At 46.7% G+C, this 23,158-nt stretch overlaps 1 protein-coding gene across 3 annotated transcripts in view; it reads left to right on the forward strand.

Annotated features, from left to right (window-relative positions):
- Positions 1–23,158, forward strand: part of LOC144669554 (chondroadherin-like protein) — a 79,948-nt gene that overhangs the window by 44,401 nt on the left and 12,389 nt on the right. For all 3 annotated transcript variants that reach the window (XM_078532040.1, XM_078532039.1, XM_078532037.1), the window contains 2 exons: positions 2,197–2,358; positions 17,323–19,002. In XM_078532040.1, the coding sequence (XP_078388166.1) occupies positions 2,197–2,358; positions 17,323–19,002 (1,842 nt within the window). The remainder of the gene's footprint in view (positions 1–2,196; positions 2,359–17,322; positions 19,003–23,158) is intronic.

Genomic DNA, 23,158 nt, shown 5'->3' on the forward strand with positions numbered 1-23,158 from the left:
CCCACAACCTGTGAATAGAAAAAAAAGTTCTGGTTGACATCAATCCCATCCTCAACATGCACATAAGAAGACTATCTAACACAGGGGTCTCCAAACCGTGGTTCGTGACCCCCAGCGGGGTCATGGGACAAGATTTTGGGGTCCCGAGCTCCGAGGCCATAATGGAGACTCTGTCAGAAAAGTCCTGGGACTGGCTCCAAGGTCCCATCAGGTGATACGGGGATAGCGCAGAAAAATGATGTTGAAGTAGAGGATAGGCCATGATCTCATTGAATGACTGAACGGGCTTAAAGGGCTGAATGGCCTCCTACTGCTCATATTTCGCATGTTCTTATGATACATACACCCGATCTTTTTCTCTCTGGGTGGAATTTTCCATGCCCACTGGCGTCGGGCCTTGTCCTGCTATTATCACAATCTGCTTTCTGACCTTAATGCCACTATCAGCACCTCCTTTAGCTCTCACCACTACCATTAACACCCCCTTTGTCCTTCTGTTCATGACACCTTGTCAATCTCTCCTTTGCCCGCACCTATCGCTGGCCTTCTATCCAGCTTCACCTGCTCCACCCCCCCCTTCAACAGTATAAATTTCATCATATTTCTACTTCTCTTTAGCCCTGAAGAAGTCATAGAGATAATTAGTGCATGGCAGCAGAGTCAAAAGCAGCAGAGAGAGCACTCACACTCACAGTCACGTTGGGAGAGGGATGATGTGGTGCAGGATCCTCATGTGGGTGTTCGCCACCGGCCTCACTGTCACTGCAGGCAGGGTCCACATCCTCACCAGTCAGCGCGAGGGCACACTCCTCAAAGTGAGTGAGGGGCCTAATGTGGGCCACTCCACCCCTGGTCTGGGACCTCTCCCTGCTGTTGTGAGCCAGCTTCTCCTGCATGAAAACAGATGGAGAGAGTGTGAGCAGGACACATGGAATGTTTGTGTGGTGAGCGGAGCCATGGACGGGATGAGGATGTGAGCTCCAGAGGATATGAGCCTGATGGAGATGTGAGGGTGTGTGTGAGAGTTAGTGGTGTTGTCCCTTGAGATGTGAGATCCCTGTGGATGTGTGATGGGTTTGTGAGTGTGTGAGTTGAGAGTGATGAGAAGAGTGACTTACCCTGGTGGAAGGGAGGAGATCATTCTTCCTGTAGTGGCACTGGGTGGCTGTCCTCTTTTGCAGGGCATTGGCACTGACCACCGCTGCCACTGCCTCCCATGCTGGATGGGTGATGCAGCTGCCCATCCTGCGGCCAGAGCGGGTTAGAGGACATCACGGTGAGCCTCCACGGCGTTTTAAAGGCGCTCGAGGGACGTGTCATTAAATCTGGGGGCTGCAGTCTTTTTGAATTCAGAGCCATCCTGTCTCCTTTGCAGCAGCCCTGGGCCAGAAGCACTGAGGTGTGTGCGCACGGCTGGATTTTAAACATGGCGGCCGGCGAGATGAAGCGGTGAGGTGACGGTGCGGCGGGCGAATGAGAGCCCACCCACCATCGAAACAGCGTGTTTCCTGGGAACACGTGATCGGGGATGAGACAGCATGAGAAGCCGCCATTGTGGCCAACGGGTAAAACGTCGTTTTTCCCGCTCGCTACCGCACTTAGTGCCAATCGGGAACGACCCCACCCTCTGTCTTTGAATCTAGTCATTGATTTTAGTGTGACATCCCCAGAGACGGGGGCCCTGCCTAAAACCTGCTCATTCTCGGCCTATTCAACGTGGCTTCTGAGACCATCTTTCAAATCATTTGGGATGTTTCATGTTTCCAGCTTTTGTTCTCCGGAGATTTAAATAACCACTTTCCTCCTTGCTAGTTTGGGCCATTTTCAAAAGCACGGATGTACAGGATCTCTGTCTCACTAGGCCCGGAGAGTAGGCTGACTCTTTCACGAAATAGTTTAAATTTGACAACACAGCTTTTCAGATGTTTAATGTTTGTGTGAAGGTTAATAATTAAACATCAAGCAACTATTCTGCTGTTTTGTTTTACTTTAGTGCTGCCAGCAAACCCACCCCGGCCAACAACTGAGGGTCACCCCACACCCCCCCCCCACTCCGCCTGCTCAACAACTCTCACACCCCCCCAAATTTGGTGGGGGTGGGGGGGGTTTACACCAAACCAGAGGCATTAAAATGGAGTCACACTGGGTAAAGGTTTGGGAAGCACTGATCTAACACGAGTGGCTTTCTTTTTCCAGATGTTCTTGCAGTGCTCCTGTCACTGGCTCCTGGGAGCTGTACTCACCGTTCTTGTGGCCGGTACTGTGGCCTGTCCATCTTACTGCATCTGCGACAACATTCAGCGCGTGGTGACCTGTGTCAGGAAACAGCTCACAGAGGTCCCCACCACCATACCAGAGGTTAGTACCGGAAGGGCTGTAAAAGGCACGTGAAGAACCCCAGGCCAATACCAAGCCTTGCAAATCTGTGCAGTTGTCAGGCTCGGGTTTCGGGAGGTGGAAAGGAGCCTATTAGCCTGAAATGAAAACAGAAAGCGCTGGAAAACACTCAACAGGTCAGACCCATCTTGAAAAGCCATCAACCTTCATATCCTTGTCCGACCTCCTCTTCACTATGGATGTCCAATCTCTCTACACCTCCATCCCCCACCAGGACAGTCTGAGGGCTCTCGGCTTCTTCCTTGAGCAGAGGCCCAATTGGGCTCCATCCACCACCACTCTCCTCCACCTGGCTGAACTTGTTCTCTCATTGAACAATTTCTCCTTTAACTTGTCTCACCTCCTCCAAGTAAAAGATGTTGCCATGGCCTGTCTTTTTTGTGGGGCATGTAGAACATTCCTTGCTCCAGTCCTACTCACGCCACCCATCCCCCGTCCCAACTCTGTTTCCGGTACATCAATGACTGTGTCGGTGTCGCTTCCTGCTCTCCCCGGGAAGTGGAAAACTTCATCAACTTTGTTTCCAATTTCCACCATCCTCTCACCTTCACATGGTCCATCTCCAACACTTCCCTACCCTCTCTTGACTTCTCTGTCTCCATTTCTGGTGATAGACTGTCCACCAATATTCGTTACAAGTCCACCGACTCCCACAGCTGCCTCGACTACACCCCCTCACACCCTGCCTCCTGTAAGGACTCTATCCCATTCTCCCAGCTCCTCCATCTCCATCACATCTGTTCTGATATGCATACTTCCAGAACAGTGTTTCTGACATGTCTTCCTTTTTCCTCAAGAGGATTCCCCCCCTACTATGTTTGACAGGGCCCTCAACCATGTCTGATCCATCTCCCCCAACTCTGGTCTCCCCCTTCTCCTCCCTCTCAGAACCATGATAGGTTCTCCCTATCTTCATTTTTCACTCCACCAGCCTCCACATTCAAAGGATCGTCCTCCGCAATTTCCGCCAAATCCAGCACGATGCTACCACCAATCACACCTCCCCCTCCCCTTCCCTGTCAGTATTCCAAAGGAACCATTCCCACTGCAATAGCCTGTTCCAATCCTCTATCACCCCCAATGCCTCATTCCCTTCCCACGGCACTTCCCCATGCGATCGCACGAGGGTGTAACACCTGCCCTTATACCTCCTCTCCCCTCACCGTCTAAACACTCCCTCCAGGTGAAACAGTGTTTCGGGTGTACTTCTTTCAATTCAGTCGATTGTATTTGCTGCTCACATTGCTTTACATTGAGGAGATCAAACACAGACTGGGTGACCACTTTGCGAAATACGTCTGCTCAGTCTGCAAACATGACCCAGACCTCCCTGTCGCTTGCCATTTCAACACTCCACCCTGCTCTCATGCCCACATGTCCATCCTTGGCCCGCTGCAATGTTCCAGTGAAGCTCAACGCAAACTGGAGGAACAGCACCTCCTCTTCCGACCAGGCACTTTACAGCCTTTCCGGACTTAACATTGAGTTCAACAACTTCTGACCATGAGCTCTCTCCTCCATTTTGATTCTTTTTTTTTGCCATGTGCCAGTCGGAATCTTGTTTCTCATGCTTTTCCTTTCAGGCAAAGCTGTTTATTATTCTGCCATTAACACTCACTCTGGACCAATGCTTTGTTTCTTTACTCCAACCATTACCACTCCCTTTGCCTTTTGTTCCATGACATCTTTGTTATTTAATCTCTGCCCTCTACCCTATCCCCGGCCTTCCCTTTAGTTCTTCCTGCCCCTCCCCCCTTTTAACAGCATGAAACCCATCACATTTCTACCTCCCTTCAGTTCTGAAGAAGAGTCATATTTGACTTGAAAAGTTTACTCCGCTTCTCTCTCCACACATGCTGCCAGGACCACCGAGTATTTCCAGCACTTTCTGTTTTTATTTCATATTTCCAGAATCCGCAGTATTTTGCTTTTAACTTTCTGTTTTATTTCAGCATCTCAACTGCCTTCTGTTTCATTCTGTCTTGGCAGTATCTTCGTCCTTGGTAAAGATAGATGCAAAGTATTCATTTAGTACCTCAGCCCATGCCCTTTGTCTCTGTGCATAGGTTCCTTTTTGTCCCTAATCAGCCTCACCTTTCGTTTGACTACTCTGTCACTATTTATGTGACTATTGTTATGGACAAGGGAGGGAGGCAAAACTAACTCTTTTATTTTTTCACCACCTGTCCAAAAGCGTAGTTTTTAAAAAAATTTTGAAATAGGCTGTGGCAGGTTTCCCCAAACCCTATGTTTGTGAGGTCAATTTTTAAAGTGACTCACAGCAAACTCTCTTTAGGGTTAAATCGTATAGTTTATTCACACATTCAAACCCTGGGGATGGTCACAACTTCACACACGCACACACATAAGCACAGAATAAGAAGATAGGGAAGAGGAGTTTTTACAACTATGGGCAGAATTTTCTGCTTGACGTGCGGGGGGGGGGGTGGGGGCCACTCGCCGACGCGTAAAATGACGCAGGATGACGTCGGGCGGAACTCCCGACATCACCCCGCGTCATTTCCATTTTCAGGTTGGTGGGGGCACAGCTGTGCGCCCGCCGACCTGCCAACGGCCTGTTGAGGCCATTTAAAAACTAATTTAACTAATTAATGGACCTGCCCGTCCAACCTTAAGGTTGGAGGGCAGGCCGGAAGCCCTGGTGGGCTTCAGAAAAAGCATCAAACCTCATCCACGGGCGGGATGATGTTTCATGAGGGTTTTTAAAAATTCTGCCCTATGAATAACTTAGAAGAAAAAGCACCGCGGATATGGATATCAAATCACGTGATTGCCAGAGTCCAGAAAGTCAGAGCCCAGTGAGTGTTCCTTCATAGAGAAGCTACAGTTCAGATGAGTTCAGCTAGCTGAAGCAGAATTTGCAGAATTCCTTTAAAGTTGACGGAGACACAGCGAGATGAGATTGGTATAGAGAAACATAATATTAAAACTTTCCAAAGCCAGAAGTTTAGGTCATGTGATGTTGCCCATTAATGAGTCAGTTGCAGGCTGACAAGCAATTTCAATGCTCTGGTCAAAATGCATGGTTCACCTTAGGAGGTAGGTGCTGGATTTTAACACCTCTGTGGGTATAACGAGTTTCAGTGGCTAGGGATAAAAGCCAAATACTGCGGATGCTGGAAATCTGAAACAAAAACAGAAAAAGCTGAAAAAACTGAGCAGGTCTAACAGCATCTGTGGAGAGAAAGACAGAGTTAATGTTTCAGGTTCGTATGACTCTTCTTCTGAGCTAAGAGCTAAGCAGAGCTTCAGTGGTGAGAGAGTTGGATCGTCTGCTGGTCCCTGATTTTATTGATTGTAATGTGTCCTCTCAATGATATGTGCAATTCAACAAGGATGAGGGCTGAGCTTTTGTCCTGTAACTGCTGTCGGAAATTTACATAAACCATATCCAACTTGTGAATCATGTGACCTGTAGCAGCCATCTTTTGGTTCACCAAGTCCACTTTTTAAATAAGCATAAAGTTAAGGCTTGATGTAAACAATTTATGATTTCTTTCATGTCTTAGGGGCATGACACCTTAAAAGACTTTTGGGTTCCTTTAATATTAACTGCCCATCTTTTCTCTCTTTGCCTTTTTATTTCTTCTTTCACTTTCCCTCTGGGCTTTCTATATTCTCGCTTATATTATCAAATTGACATCTGTTATACATGTCCTTTTTCCGTTTCTCTTACTCTGTATCTCCTTTATCATCCAGTGAGCTCTGGCTTTGTTTCCCCTACCTTTCGCCAATGCAGCTGTACCTGAACCACCTCCTCTTTAAAGGCAGCACATTGTTCTGTTCCAGTTTTGTCTGCCAATTTTTGACTCCATTCTCACCCAATTGAAACTGCCCCTCCTCCAATTATGTATTTTCACTCTGGATTGCTCTTTGTCCTTTCCCATGGCTAACCTAAACCTTATGATATTATGATCACTGTTCCCTAAATAGTCATTTGCTGACACTTAATCCACTTGACCCTCCTCATTCCCCAGAACCAGATCTATCAATGATACCTTCCAGAAACATACTGAGGAAGACAATTTTCCTGAACACACTTTAGAAACTCTTTTCCCCCCTCTGCTCTTTAAAGTATTATTACACCAGTTTATAATCAGGATAATTAAAAGCCCCTCAATTACTCCATTATTATTGCATCTCTCTGTAACTTCCTTGCAAATTTGCTTCTCTCTACCTTTCCCACTTGTTGGTGGCCGGTAGAATATACCCAGCAAAGTAATGGTTACTTCTAATGTTTCTCAACTCTAACAAATTAGTTGCTGTCCTTGACCTCTCTGGGACATGCTCTCTCTCCAGCACTTAAATATTACTGCCACCCACCCTCCTTTTTTTCCTTCCTGATCTTTCCTGAATACCTTATATCCAGGAACATTTTGTACCCAATTCTCCCATACTTTGAGTCAGGTCTCTGTTATTGCCCCAACAGCATAATTCCATATGTCTACCAGCACCTATAGAGCGCCAATCTTATTTACCATGCTTCATGTATTTACATATATACATGCACTATAAACCTAATTAGACCTTATTACATTTTCTCTTACTCTGGCTCCACCTAACACTTTACCTTTTCTTACTCTAGTGCTTTTTCTCTCTTCCAATCCTTGTTGTACCTCATTTTCCCTCTGTTACATCTTGGTTCCCACACCCCTGCCAAGTTAGTTTAAACCCTCCCCGACAGCACTCGCAAACTGCCTCGCATTGGCTCTGGCTCCGTTTTGGTGCAGCCTGTTCACCTGAACAGCTCCAACCTCCTCAGAACTGGCCCCAATATCCCAGGAATCTAAAGCCCTCCCTCTTGCACCATCTCGCCAGCCACCCATTCATCTCCTCTGTTCTCCTGTTTCTATACTCACTTGCACGGCGCACGGCGAGATCGCCACCTTTGAGCTCCTGCTTGCTAGTCTCCTTCCAAGCTCCCTAAACTCTGTCTGCAGGATCACATCCCTCTTTCTACCTCTGTCATTGGTACCAATGTGGTCCACAAGTGCTGGCTGTTCACCCTCACCCCTCAGGTCACAGGAAATTTCTGTTTCACTAACTATCACTATTGCTTTTCCAATTTTCCTCTTGTCCCTCTAACCCAGCCGTGGTACCATGGACTTGGCTGCACTCCCCAGAGGACCCATCACCCCCCACCAGGGCTCAGAACTGAATACCAGTTGGAGAGTGAGATGCCCTGAGGGGAATTATCCACCATCTGCCTGTTCCTGCTTGATTGGCTGGCAGTCGCCCATTCCCTCGCTGTCTGCACACCCTTACGCCATAGGGTGACCACCTCTAGAAATGTGCTATCCACATGGTTCTCATCTTCCTGGATGCACTGTAAGTAACTCCAGCTCCCACTTAAGCTCTGAAACTGGGAGCTCAAGCTCCTCCATATCCACATTTCCTGATGCTTTAGAGGTATATGACCTACATAGAATGACCAAATAGACCATTGAGCCAAACAGATACATGCTAGCATTTATGCTTCATATAAGCCTCCTCCTATCTCTCTTCATCTCAACCTATCAGCATATCCTTCTATTCCTTTCCACCTTGTGTATTTGCCTAAGTTCTCTTTGACTGCATGAGTGATTCCAGAAGATCACTTCCAAGAGGTTAGGACTGATAAATGGATTCCCAAGCCAGAAGTATGAAACTAGAAATCCTTTTCTTGACAGTTTCTTTATTTACAGAATGCAGTATAACATATGTCTGCCTCCTACCCACTAACCCAGTAACCAAGCAGTCTCTCTTTATAAGTGCTCTAAGTACTTAATTGAACAATGCCCTTTCAGCTTGTGTGACTTAAGAATCTAATTAATAGACCATTAACAAGGACAAGGGGGTGGGGTTTTAAACTAACAAACAGCCCATTTAACACTGATGACTTCACACAGACTGATCAAAACAGGGAATTAACTTCCCGTTAAAGTACCGAAGGCCAAGAGGTGGGATCACTCAGGATGAAATTTGATGCTGCAAAGGGGAAGAATATCACCCTTTCTTTTGATGGGCAGAATGGTCTTTCTCCTCTGTATTATACTTAGAGTTACAAACGCCTTGGTAAAATCCATAGTTAGTCAAGTCTGTGCATTTACGGTTGGCCGGTCAGTTAGAAGTGCTGGGTACAGTTCACTGAGTTGTGGTCGACTTGAGGCAGACACAGCTCAGCGCTGAGTTCCTGCTGGGAGCGACCAGCTTTCCTCAGAGAGGGCTGTTCAGGAAAAAGCACATTTAAACACAGCACAATGAGGGAGGAAGGACTCCCAGAACATTACTGGCCTTGACCTTTCAGAATCTGGTTTCTGAAAAATCATCTGTGCTTTCTAATAAACAAACATTTAACTCATTGCTTAGTTTACTCAGGTCTTTTGTACCAACATGAGAGCCTAATTTTATACCAACGTGAAAGCACCTGGAGCCTAATTTTGTCAAACCCCTGCATTCCTAGAAAACTTGGCTACACCTGTAACCTTTGGCATTTAGTTAATCCCTTGACCTCATGAAACATAAAGCAGGCTCAAGGGGCTGAGTGGTTCACTCCTGCTCCTAATTCGAGTGTACATCTATATTTGCCTGTTCATATTTCCAAGACTTGCGCTGGGTTAGTGTGACACATCCAAACAGTGATAAAAACAAAAAACTACTGCGGATGCTGGAAATCCAAAACAAAAACAGAATTACCTGGAAAAACTCAGCAGGTCTGGCAGCATCGGCGGAGAAGAAAAGAGTTGACGTTTCGAGTCCTCAAGACCCTTCAACAGAACTGAGTAATATTAGGAGAGGGGTGAAATATAAGCTGGTTTAAGGTGGTGGGCGGGGGGGGAGAGAAGTTGAGGGTGGGGTGGTTGTAGGGACAAGCAAGCAGTGATAGGAGCAGATAATCAAAAGATGTCACGGACAAAAGGATCAAAGAGGTGTTGAAGGTGGTGATATTATCTAAGAAAATGTGCTAATTAAGAATGGATGGCAGGACACTCAAGGTACAGCTCTAGTGGGGGTGGGGTGGAAAGACTGACAAGGTATTAGTTGTAGATTTAAAAATAATGGAAATAGGTGGGAAAAGAAAAATCTATATAAATTATTGAAAAAAGCAAAAGGGAGGGGGAAGAAACGGGGTGGGGATGGGGGGAGGGAGTTTAAGATCTAAAGTTGTTGAATTCAATATTCAGCCCGGAAGGCTGTAAAGTGCCTAGTCGGAAGATGAGGTGCTGTTCCTCCAGTTTGCGTTGGGCTTCACTGGAACAGTGCAGCAAGCCAAGGACAGACATGTGGGCAAGAGAGCAGGGTGGAGTGTTAAAATGGTAAGCAACAGGGAGGTTTGGGTCTTTCTTGCGGACAGACCACAAGTATTCTGCAAAGCGGTCGCCCAGTTTGCGTTTGGTCTCTCCAATGTAGAGGAGACCGCATTGGGAGCAACGAATGCAGTAGACTGAGTTAGGGGAAATGCAAGTGAAATGCTGCTTCACTTGAAAGGAGTGTTTGGGCCCTTGGACGGTGAGGAGAGAGGAAGTGAAGGGGCAGGTGTTGCACCTTCTGCGTGGGCATGGGGAGGTGCCATAAGTGGGGGTTGAGGAGTAGGGGGTGATGGAGGAGTGGACCAGGGTGTCCCGGAGGGAACGATCCCTACGGAATGCCACCGGGGGGGTGAAGGGAAGATGTGTTTGGTGGTGGCAGCATGCTGGAGATGGCAGAGGATGATCCTTTGAATGCGGAGGCTGGTGGGGTGATAAGTGAGGACAAGGAGGACCCTGTCATGTTTCTGGGAGGGAGGAGAAGGCGTGAGGGCGGATGCGTGGGAGATGGGCCAGACATGGTTGAGGGCCCTGTCAACCACCGTGGGTGGAAAGCCTCGGTTAAGGAAGAAGGAGGACATGTCAGAGGAACTGTTTTTGAAGGTAGCATCATCAGAACAGATGCGACGGAGGCGAAGGAACTGAGAGGATGGAATGGAGTCCTTACAGGAGGCGGGGTGTGAGGAGCTGTAGTCGAGGTAGCTGTGGGAGTCGGTAGGCTTGTAATGGATATTGGTGGATTGGTATCATCAGAAATTGAGACTACATTGGAGAGACCAAACGCAAACTGGGCCACCGCTTTGCAGAACACCTGCGGTCTGTCCGCAAGAAAGACCCAAACCTCCCTGTCGCTTGCCATTTTAACACTCCACCCTGCTCTCTTGCCCACATGTCTGTCCTTGGCTTGCTGCACTGTTCCAGTGAAGCCCAACGCAAACTGGAGGAACAGCACCTCATCTTCCGACTAGGCACTTTACAGCCTTCCGGGCTGAATATTGAATTCAACAACTTTAGATCTTAAACTCCCTCCCCCCATCCCCACCCTGTTTCTTCCCCCTCCCTTTTGTTTTTTTCAATAATCTATATAGATTTTTCTTTTCCCACCTATTTCCATTATTTTTAAATCTACAACTAATACCTTGTCAGTCTTTCCACCCCACCCCCACTAGAGCTGTACCTTGAGTATCCTGCCATCCATTCTTAATTAGCACATTCTCTTAGATAATATCACCACCTTCAACACCTCTTTGATCCTTTTGTCTGTGACATCTTTTGATTATCTGCTCCTATCACTGCTTGCTTGTCCCTACAACCACCCCACCCTCAACTTCTCTCCCCCACCCCCCACCTTAAACCAGCTTATATTTCACCCCTCTCCTAACGAGACTCAGTTCTGTTGAAGGGTCGTGAGGACTCGAAACGTCGACTCTTTTCTTCTCCGCCGATGCTGCCAGACCTGCTGAGTTTTTCCAGGTAATTCTGTTTTTGTTTCGCATCCAAACAGTGTTGTTTTTTGAAGGAGTGTCCAGAACTCACTGACTTCCCAGAATTGCCGACAACTATGATTTAAATTTATATAGTGCCTTTAAACATAATAAAACATCACTGGAGCATTACAAAGCTTGACACCGAGGCGCATAAAGAGATGGTGACAGAAGTTTGGTCAGAGAGGTAGGTTTTAAGAATGAAAGAGAGGCAGAGAGGTGGAGAGGTTTAAGGAGGGAATTCCAGAACTTAGGACTTTAGAGGCTGAAGGCATGATCGCCAATGGTGGAGCGATTAAAATAGGCAATGCTCATGAGGCCAGAATTTAAGGAGCACAGAGACCTCGTTGGGTTCTACAGCTACTGGAGATTGCAGGACAAGGGAGGGGGTCACGCATGGAAGGGTTTGAAAGCAAGGATAAGAATTTTAAAATCGAGGTAGGTACAGATATGGCCCCTTTTAGTTCACAATCCCTTCAGGAGGAGTGCACAGTTCCCCTGGCACAGCATCCAACTGATGAAGGGTCATACGGACTCGAAACGTTAACTGTGTTCCTCTCCGCAGATGCTGTCAGACCCGCTGAGTTTTTCCAGGTATTTTTGTGTTTATTTTTGTTTTTGTTTCGGATTTCCAGCCCACAGAATTTTGCTTTTATCCAACTGGGGGGCTTGGTTTCCATTCACAGAAGTCCCATTATTGTCCACTCTATGTTAAAATGAACTTCCTGCTATCAGTCCAAACTTTGACATCCACCAGTTTCAACTGAGGCCCCTGGTATGAGCTTTTTTTCATTCATTCATGGGATGTGGGCTTCGCTGGCTGGGCCAGCATTTATTGCCCATCCCTAATTGTCCTTGAGAAGGTGGTGGTGAGCTGCCTTCTTGAACCGCTGCAGTCCATGTGGTGTAGGTACACCCACAGTGCTGTTAGGAAGGGAGTTCCAGGATTTTGACCCAGCGACAGTGAAGGAACGGCGATATATTTCCAAGTCAGGATGGTGAGTGGCTTGGAGAGGAACTTGCAGGTGGCGGTGTTCCCATCTATCTGCTGTCTTTGTCCTTCCAAGTGGTAGAGGTCACAGGTTTGGAAGGTACTGTCTAAGGAGCCTTGGTGAATTCCTGCAGTGCATCTTGTAGATGGTACACACTGCTGCTACTATGAATCAGTGGTGAAGGGAGTGGATGTTAAAAGTGGTGCATGGGGTGCCAATCAAACTGGCTGCTTTGTCTTGGATGGTGTTAAGCTTCTTGTGGGAACTGCGCTCATCCAGGCAAGTGGAGAGTATTCCATCACACTCCTGACTTGTGCCTTGTAGATGGTGGACAGGCTTTGGGGAGTCAGGAGGTGAGTTACTCACTACAGAATTCCCAGCCTCTGACTTGCTCTTGTAGCCACAGTATTTATATGGATGGTCCAGTTCAGTTTCTGGTCAATGGTAACCCCCAGGATGTTGATAGTGGGGGATTCAGCGATGGTAATGCCATTGAACATCAAGGGGCGATGGTTAGATTCTCTCTAGTTGGAGATGGTCATTGTCTGGCACTTGTGTGGCATGAGTATTGCTTGCCACTTGTCAGCCCAAACCTGGATATTGTCCAAGTCTTGCTGCATTTGGACATGGACTGCTTTAGTGTCACAGTTTAAATTTAAATAGAGTTTGAAATTTATAGTTGCATGTATTTTACCACCTTCCTTATCTTTTTCTGAATCCTGAGTTTATTTAACAACTTTTTATATAAATAGAACCATAGAACACTACAGCACAGAAAACAGGCCATTCGGCCCTTCTAGTCTGTGCCGAAATATTATTCCGCTAGTCCCATTGACCTGCACCTAGTCCATAACCCTCCAGACCTCAGATCTATCTAATTTATTCTTAAAACTTAAGAGTGAGCCCGCATTTACCACGTCAGATGGTAGCTCATTCCACACTCTCACCGCTCTCTGAGTGAAGAAGTTCCCCCTAATGTTCCCTGTAAACTATTTCTTTAAATATATTTTTTATTGGTTTTTTAAGTAAGCACATTTGCTTTTTTTGAGGCTTTTATACATGCAGTCATGTGTTCATATATATATATATATATATATATATATACAAAATACATACACACTTACACCACAGGAAGAGGTCACCTGAAGATTATATGGGCCCAGGCAGCTGAAGGCATGGCCACCAGTGGTGGAGTGATTAAACTCAGGACTGCTCAAGAGTTTAGATTAAAGGAGCACCAAAATCTTGGAGGGGTTGTAGTGTTTGAGGATGTTACAGAGATAGAATCATAGAACGATACAGCACAGAAGGAGGCCATTCAACCCATCATTCCTGTGCTACCGCTAGAGTGGAGATCCAATTAGTGCCACTCTCCTGCTCTGTCGCCACAGCCCTGAAATACTTTTCCCTTCCAGTATTTACCCAATTCCCCTTTTGAAAGTAACTATTGAATCTGCCTCTGCCGCCCTTTCAGGCAGCACATTCCAGCCCACAACTGCTCTCTGTGTAAAAATGTTTTGCCTCACGTCACCTCTGATCTGGTTGCATTTTGTCCCAGATTTCTGGGCCTTTTACTGGCACTTTGTGGTCGGTGCTCGGGGCTTACCTGTGGGTGTCCGGGGGCAGGGAGGGAGGGGTTGGCAGACAGAAGCAACAGAATCGGGGAGGCTTGCACACCTGCAGGCCTCCCCTGCCCCTGCTCTGAAGGTGTTGCCAGCATCCCCCCACTACAGGTGCACCAGCCTCAAGCCTTCCCCCCACTCCCCCCCCGGTCTCATTGCTGGGCCTGCAAACCTCCTACACCCCCCACCCCTTGTTCTCACAGATTCGCCAGAATTCCACCCCCCACCCCCTGCCCCACCAACAACCCCAGCCCACTGCATGGCAAAATGTTCCCCTTTCTTTTGACCAGAGTTGATCACCCTGCTAATACATGTGGAGTTCTTGGGACAGTAACATTAATATATATTCAGATATTTAGAATTGGAACTGTACAAGCTGTTAAACATGGACCCCTTATCATCTCTTCCCAGCAACTCCCTCTGCTGGTACATGTGTGTATGGTTCAAGGCCTCAAAATCTTCGTGAAGTGTGGTGCCCAGAATTAAACACAGTGCTCCAGATGAAGTCTAACCAATGTTTTATAAAGTTCTAACATAACTCGCTTGCTTTTTTACTCCACGCCTCTACTTATTAAACCAAGGATCGCATGTGCTTTTTAAAAAAAGCTTTTCAACTTGCCCTGCCATCTTTACCCGCCGCCTTCAAAGATCTGCATCCACCTTACAGGTCTCTCTGTTCCTGTGCCTCTCCTCAGCCCTCCCACCAAAATGGATCGCTTCACACTGCTCTGTCTTAAATTCCATCTGACATCTGTCTGCTAATCTGAATATGACTCCCTGAAGTCTTTTAAGGGTTGATTATCCCTGGCTACTGTGCCCTATACATTTGAATGCAAGGGCAATTCCAAAACTCTCATTGTCTGACCCCAGACCCTGCTGACCTTGGCTGCGGAGGTCTCATCTGCACATCCGGTGAAGGAGGCAGAGAGATTCAAATCAGTTTTGTCAAATTTATAACATCAATTTAATTGGATTGTGTCCTTGGTAGAAACTTATTTCACAGTAAATTGATGGCAGCAGGTTTAGAAATTCCCAGGATACGTTGTACTCTAATTGAGGAGATGGTGTCCCAGTGCTAACATCACGGGACCAGTAATCCAGAGGCCCCAGGCTAATGCTCTGGGGTTCAAATCCCACCACGGCTGCTGGTGGAATTTAAATTCAATTAATAAATCTGGAATTGAAAGCTAATCACCAGTAATAGTGGCCTGACACTATCATTAATTGCCGGGGCTAGTCCCACCATAACAGCTGGAATTTAGATTCAATTAAGAAAAAAAATGTGGAATGTAAAGCTAGTTTCAGTCATGGTGACTATGGCAACTATCATCGATTATTGTAAAAACCCATCTGGTTCACTAATGCCCTTTAGGGGAAGGAAATCTGCCATCCTTACCTGGTCTGGCCTACATGTGACTCCAGACCCACAGCAATGTGGTTGACTCTTAACTGCCCTCTGAAATGGCCTGGCAAGCCGCTCAGTTCAAGGGCAATTAGGGATGGGCAACAAATGCTGGCCTTGCCAGCGACGCCCACGTCGCATGAAAGAATTTTTAAAAATGTGCAAGTGTTTTTTAAAAAGTGAGTGACAGGAGTTTGGAAAATTATAATGGGAAAATTAAGACAACAAAAAATCAACCTGCATTTCTTCACATTCGCCCTTTGAGGTGACGATAGCCATTTTATTCATCTGGGGTGTTTGCTGGGGTTCCGGTGGGTCACAGGGGTGTCTGCTAACACCAGACTGCGCCTGGAAGGGTTTCAGACGAGTTGCTGGCTCGGGTTTTCCTCTCTCTGTGTGTGTAGTAATTATGGTTTTATTTAGTGTGTAATGTGCCTTTAAGAATGATACGTGTTAGGAAAGATCACATGATCTGTAGTAACCAATAGGAGAATAGGGTGGGCTACCTCAGCAGTCAGTGTGGAGATAGAGTTGGAGTTGAAAGCACGCGTGTAGTTGCTGCTGAGTATATTGTAAACGAACTTAAAGTTTCCACTTGAGAAGTCTCTGCAGATCAACTCTATTATCAATAGCAGCGACTTGGCCACCCTCCGATATGCGTTTGCTTCCAAAGGAGGCTGAACTGTTTTTTTTTAATTTGGTTACTGTGGGTGCAGTGATCCTGGGCGAGCTTCCCCCAGGACTCCAAGTCCATATCAAAACTCCCAAATTGCATTTATGTAGCGCCTTTAACATACAAAACATCCCAAGGCGCTTACCAGAGGGTTGTCAGACAAAATTTGACACCGAGTCATACACAGAGATAGTAGGTCCGGTGACCAAGAGTTTGGCCAAAGAAGTCGGTTTTAAGGAGCATCTTAAAGGAGGAAAGTGAGGCAGAGAGGTGTAGGAAGGGAATTCGGAGCTTAGGGCCCAGGCAGCTGATAGCACGAGGGTTGACTTTCAAAGTGCGTAACCACTCCTTGCCTAACCTTTCTTTCTAATTCATTCTCTTTAGATTTGCAGTCAGCCCTGTGTCTTCTCCAGAGTCTGGATCTGTTATTTTCCATGTGTTAACCAGAGGCTTTGGGCTTTTCCTCAGGAAGAGAGCGGAATATATACTTTTGGCTAATACTCTGGGCAAAATTTGAAATCCACTCTAGAAGCCAGTGAATGACAGGATTCTCACTCCTGAGTTTGCCTAGCAGGGGATACGATGGGCCGAATTGCCCCCACCCCCCCCCCAGCTCTGTTGTCAATTTTCTATCATTTCCACGAGGCAAAGACCATCAGCTTGTTTTTTTACCCATAGTGAGGGCGGAATAGAGGGCTGGCCATTTTGAGCCACTTATTTAGACCTCACAGAGGATCAACAGTAAGTGTCCAGTCTATCCTGTCCATAAGGAGGCGGTACAGCGCAGATTCACTAGATTGATTCTTGGGGTGAGGGGGTTGTCCTATGATGAGAGGCCGAGTAATTTGGGCTTATACTTTCTGGAGTTCAGAAGAATGAGAGGTGATCTCATTGAAACCTACAAGATTCTGATAGGGTAGAGGCTGCGAGGTTATTTCCATCGGCTGGAGAATCTAAAACACGGGGGCGGCTCACCAGCACCTTCTTAAGGGCAATTAGGGATGGGCAATTAATGCTGCCCTAGCCAGCGACACCCACGTCCCATGAATGAATAAAAAAAAGTCTCCGGATCAGGGGCCAATCATTTAGGACTGAGATGAGGAGAAATTTCTTCACTCAAAGGGTTGTGAACCTTTGGAATTCTCTACCCCAGAGGGCCAAGGATGCTCCATCGTTGAATATATTTAAGGCTGGGATAGACAGATTTTTGGTCTCTCAGGGAGCAGACAGGAAAATGGAATTGAAGCCTAAGATTAGCCATGATAGTACTGAATGGCGGAGCAGCCTCGATGGGCTGAATGGTTTACTTCTGCTCCTATTTCTTGTGTTTTGTTCTATCCTTACAGGTTGCACGCTGATATTATGCTCAGGCAATAGCAGAGAAAAATGAAACATGTCTGAAACAGAAAGTAGACAATTCAGTGTTAACAATATCTCTTTTGCAGGCTACTAAGAAGCTGGATATCAAGGGGAACAATATCAACATCATTCCAAATGGAGCCTTCCTTCCTATTCCTTATCTTACTCACTTAAATTTACAGAAATGTAAGGTTCAACATCTTGCAGAAGGTGCCTTCCGTGGGCTTGGTCAACTGATCTACCTGAACTTAGGCTTCAATAGCATTGAATTCATCTATCAGGAGACCTTTGATGGCCTAATGTCCCTTCAACAACTCATCATCGACAACAACAGGATTGAAGAGATCAGGCCTGGTGCTTTTGGCCAGCTGGGATTCCTAAACTTCTTAAACTTGGGAGGGAATCTCCTGGTCTATTTGCCTCCCTTGGTCTTCCAGGGTCTCCAGCAAATTAAACACCTACGCTTATCTAAGAACATGGTCAACAACATTGCAGACGAGGCCTTCGCTGGACTCTGGACGCTGAAGAGACTGAGTCTGGATGACAATGAGCTTCAATACCTGCCATCAGAAGCCTTATCCAGGCTCAAAAATGTGGCCAGACTGGATCTTGGCCAGAATCCCATGACGTATCTTGGAGAAGAGTCCATCCGGATGCAGTCACTGAAGCATCTGACTTTGGACAACATGGCCCTTCAGGAGGTGTCTCATGCAGCTTTTGTCCACAGCCCTAAGCTAGCCGTTATTGATTTCCGTTACAATCAACTGCAGGTCATGCAGCCCCTGGAGGGAGTTGAGGCCTTGAGAATGATCAATCTGACAGGGAACCCAATCCAGTGTAACTGCTTGATGAGGCCTTTCCGCGAATGGATGACCAACTCCACCAAGCCTAAGGCAGAGGTGTTCTGCAGTGCACCAAGTCTATTTCGAGGTGAACGGTTGGAATCCCTGCGGCTAATTGACCTGAAATGTGAAAGCCGCTTTTTAGACTATGAAGAAGAGGAGGAGCTCATGTTGGAGAGCAAGCCAGAAACAAATAATGAAGAAAATCTTCCATGCCCAGAGCATTGTGACTGCAAACATGACTTACAACATTCCAGCTGTGAGGGCAAAGGTCTACGCAAGATCCCAAAGGGTTTCCCCATAGATGCCCGGCTTCTGGACATGCGCTACAACGATTTCTACTTAGTGCCTAAAGGCTCATTCTCAGATTTGAAAAACCTTGTTTCGCTTCACATGCAGAACTGCCAAATTCATGACATCCACGCTGGTGCCTTCCGTGGCTTAAAGAAGCTAATTTACCTGTATCTGTCTGGCAATGAGATATCAAGTCTACAGCCAGCAACCTTTGAGGGTCTACCTGACCTAACTTACCTCTACTTAGACTACAACAAGTTATCAGTCATACCCAAGGGAGCATTCAAGCTACTGCCCAACCTCTTTGCTCTTCACTTAGAATACAATCCCATTCCCCGACTGACCGACGAAAACATGGAAGGAGCTGAGAAGATACGATGGCTCTACCTGACAGGCAACAACATCACTTACATTTCCCCAACTGCTCTACAATCCATCGGGGAACTCCAGAAGCTGTTCTTGGACGAAAATAAACTGACGGCGGTTCCCACCATTGCTCTAACGGGGATGACTATTTTGGATGAACTGAAATTATCCAACAATCCCATTGAACAGATAGGCAATGCTGCCTTCCTCCCAGTAGCAGGGTCTCTCCAACATTTGTGGTTGAATGACATGGGTTTGGAGATGGTAAGGTATAGTTTTGGTCTTTTTAAGATTCAAATGTGAGGCGCGTTTGTGTTCTTGACTTGTGTTCATTTGGAGTTGGCTTGAAATTCCCGAAATCTGTTCCCCTGACATCTTTGTAATTAAATGTACCTGCTGTTCTGAGCCTTCACCTGCCTAGTCCCCAAACTTTGGAATTCCCTTCATAAATTCCTCACCTCTCTAATTCGCTCTCCTCTTTAAGATGCTCCTCTTTGACCTGAGCTAACGTTTGGCTCAATGTCAAATATCGTTTGCTCACATTCCTGTGAATTCCCCTGCATTAAAGGCACTTTATAAATTCAAGAGATTGCTTTGAGTCCTAAGCAGAAAGGTAAATACAAGGTAGACCAAGAGATCACAGAATCACAGAATTGTTACAGTGCAGAAGGAGGCCATTTGGCCCATTGTGTCTGCACCAGCTCTCCGAATGAGCAATTCACCTAGTGCCGTCGCCCCACCTTCTCCCCACAACCCTGCACATTCTTCCTTTTCAGAAAATAATCCAATTCCCTCTTGAAAGCCTTGAGTGAACCTGCTTCCACCACACTCTCAGGAAGCGCATTCCAGACCTGAACCACTTGTAGTGTGAAAAAGTTTCTCCTCGTGTCTCCATTGCTTCTTTTTCCAATTACCTTAAACCTGTGTCCCTATCGTTCTCGACCCTTCCACCAATGGGAATAGTTTATCCCTATCTACTCTATCCAGACCTCTCCTGATTTTGAACACCTCTATCAAAACTCCTCTCAACCTTCTCTTCTCCAAGTCCCAACTTCTCCAATCTTTCTAGGTAATTGAAGTTCCTCAGCCCTAGAACCATTCATGTGAATATTTTCTGCACCTTCTCTCATGCCTTCACATCTTTATGTTTAGAGTCCCTGGGTGTAGTACCCAGAGACGGTAAATAGGTTAGTGAGCTGCAGTTACAGGCAGCCAACAGGGAATATTAATACAGTTTTTTAAAAAATTAATTCATGGGATGTGAGCGTCACTGGCTGGGCCAGCATTTGTTGCCCATCCCTAGTTGCCCTTGAGAAGGTGGTGTTGAGCTGCCTTCTTGAACCGCTGCAGTCCATGTGGTGTAGGTACACCCACAGTGCTGTTAGGGAGGGAGTCCCAGGATTTTGACCCAGCGACAGTGAAGGAAAGGCGATATATTTCCAAGTCAGGATGGTGAGTGGCTTGGAGGGGAACTTGCAGGTGGTGGTGTTCCCATGTAGCTGCTGCCCTTGTCCTTTTAGATGGTAGTGGTCATGGGTTTGGAAGGTGCAGTTGAAGGAGGCTTGGTGAGTTCCTGCACAGCATCTTGTAGATGGTACACACTGCTGCTACTGTGCATAAGTGGTGGAGGGAGTGAATGTTTGTGGATGGGGTGCCAATCAAGTGGGCTGCTTTGTCCTGGATGGTGTCAAGCTTCTTGAGTGTTGTTGGAGCTGCACTCAAACAGGCAAGTGGGGAGTATTCCATCACACTCCTGACTTGTGCCTTGTGGATGGTGGACAGGCTTTGGGGAGTTAGGTGGTGAGTTACTCACCGCAGGATTCCTAGCCTCTGACCTGCTCTTGTAGCCGCAGTATTTATATGGCTAGTCCAGTTCAGCTTCTGGTCAATGGTAACCCCCAGGATGTTGATAGTGGGGGATTCAGTGATGGTAATGCCATTGAACATCATGGGGCGATGGTTAAATTCTCTCCTATTGGAGATGGTCATTGCCTGGCACTTGTGTGGTGCGAATGTTACTTGCCACTTATCAGCCTAAGCCTGGATATTGTCCAGGTCTTGCTGCATTTGGACATGGACTGCTTCAGTATCTGAGGAGTTGTGAATGGTGCTGAACATTATGCAATCATCAGCGAACATCCCCTTCTGACCTTATGATGGAAGGAATGTCATTGATGAAGCAGCTGAAGATGGTTGGGCCTAGGACACTACCCTGAGGAACTCCTGCAGTGATGTCCTGGAGCTGAGATGATTGACCTCCAACAACCACAACCATCTTCCTTTGTGCTAGGTATGACTCCAACCAGCAGAGAGTTTTCCCCCTGATTCCCATTGACTCCAGTTTTGCTAGGGCTCCTTGATGCCACACTCAGTCAAATGCTGCCTTGATGTCAAGGGCAGTCACTCTCACCTCACCTCTGGAGTTCAGCTCTTTTGTCCATGTTTAAACCAAGGCTGTATTTGTCCTGCTTTTTGTGTACAGGACATACCTGGGCAATTTTCCACATTGCTGGGTAGATGTCAGTGTTGTAGCTGTACAGGAACAGCTTGGCTATGGGCGCAGCAAGTTCTGGGGCACAAATCTTCAGTACTATTGCCGGAATATTGTCAAATCCAACCTGGCCGATTACCGCCCCATCAGCCTACTCTATATCATCAGTAAAGTGATGGAAGGGGTCATCAACAGTATTATCAAGCGGCACTTGCTTAGCAATAACCTGCTCACTGATGCCCAGTTTGGGTTCTGCCAGGGCCACTCAGCTCCTGACCTCATTACAGACTTGGTTCAAACATGGACAAAACAGCTAAACAGTTGCTTCATCAATGACCTTCCTTCCATCATAAGGTCAGAAGTGGGGATGTTCACTGATGATTGCACAATGTTCATTGCACCATTCACAACTCCTCAGATATTGAAGCAATCCATGTCCAAATGCAGCAAGTCCTGGACAATATCCAGGCTTGGGCTGACAAGTGGTAAGTAACATTCAGGCCACACAAGTGTCAGACAATGACCATCTCCAACAAGAGAGAATCCAACCATCGCCCTTTGATGTTCAATGGCATTACCATCACTGAATCCCCCACTATCAACATGCTGAGGGTTACCATTGACCAGAAACTGAACTGGACTAGCCATATAAATACTGTGGCTACAAGAGCAGGTCAGAGGGTAGGAATCGTGCGACAAGTAACTCACCTCCTGACTCCCCAAAGCCTGTCCATCATCTACACCGCACAAATCAGGAGTGTGATGGAATACTCCCCACTTGCCAGGATGAGCACAGCTCCCACAACACTCAAGAAGCTCAACACCATCCAGGTCAAAGCAGCCCACTTGATTGGCACCCCATCCACAAACATTCACTCCCTCCACCACCGATGCACTGGAGCAGCATCTACAAGATGCACTGCAGGAATTCACCAAAGCCCCTTCGACAACACCTTCCAAACCCACGGCCACTACCACCTAGAAGGACAAAGGGATAAATAGGAACACCACCACCTGGAAGTTCCCCTCCAAGCCACTCACCATCCTGACTTGGAAATATATTGCCGTTCCTTCACTGTCGCTGGGTCAAAATCCTGGCACTCCCTCCCTAACAGCACTGTGGGTGTACCTACACCACATGTCCTGCCGAGGTTCAAGAAGGCAGCTCACCACCACCTTCTCAAGGGCAACCAAGGATGGGCAATAAATGCTGGGCCTAGCCAGCGATGCCCACATCCGATGAATGAATAAAAAAGATTATGTTTAGTGTATGAGAAAGGAGCAAGAAAAAAATCACATGTGGAAATACTCAACCAGAAGTGGACTCATTTCAATGAGTTGAAAGGGAGATCTGGCCCTGGATTGGAATCAAAGATTGGCAGGTAAGACAGAAAGTGAGCATTGGGAGGATTGGAAGGAGAAGATATTTTGGGTGCAGATTAGACACATTTCAATGAGGGGAAAAGAAGTGACTCCTTTTCTAGAGAACCCTAAATAACTAAAGTTACAGAGAAAACGTAAGAAATAGGAGCAGGATTAGAACATATGGCCCCTCAAGCCTATGCTGCATTCAATAAGATCATGGGTGAACTTCTACATGAACTCCACTTTCCCATCCTATTCCCAAATCCCTTGATTCTGTCAGTGTCCAACCTTGATTATCCTCATTCACTGAGAAACCTCAGCCTTGTGGGCTAGAGAATTCCAAAGAATGGACGAATGATGAAATTTCTCCTCACTTCAGCCCTAAATGGCCCTGCCCTTATACTAAGACTCTGACCTCTGGTTTTGGATTCTCTAATCAGGGAAAACAACCTTTCAGTATCTACCTGTCAAGGCCCTCTAAGAACTTTAGACATTTCCATGAGATTACTTCCAAACTCCAGAGACTATAGGCCCACTCGACTCAATCTCTTCTCATAGAAGAGA

Source organism: Cetorhinus maximus, chromosome 29, assembly GCF_964194155.1.
Source record: "Cetorhinus maximus chromosome 29, sCetMax3.hap1.1, whole genome shotgun sequence".
NCBI classification, from domain to species: Eukaryota; Metazoa; Chordata; class Chondrichthyes; order Lamniformes; family Cetorhinidae; genus Cetorhinus; species Cetorhinus maximus.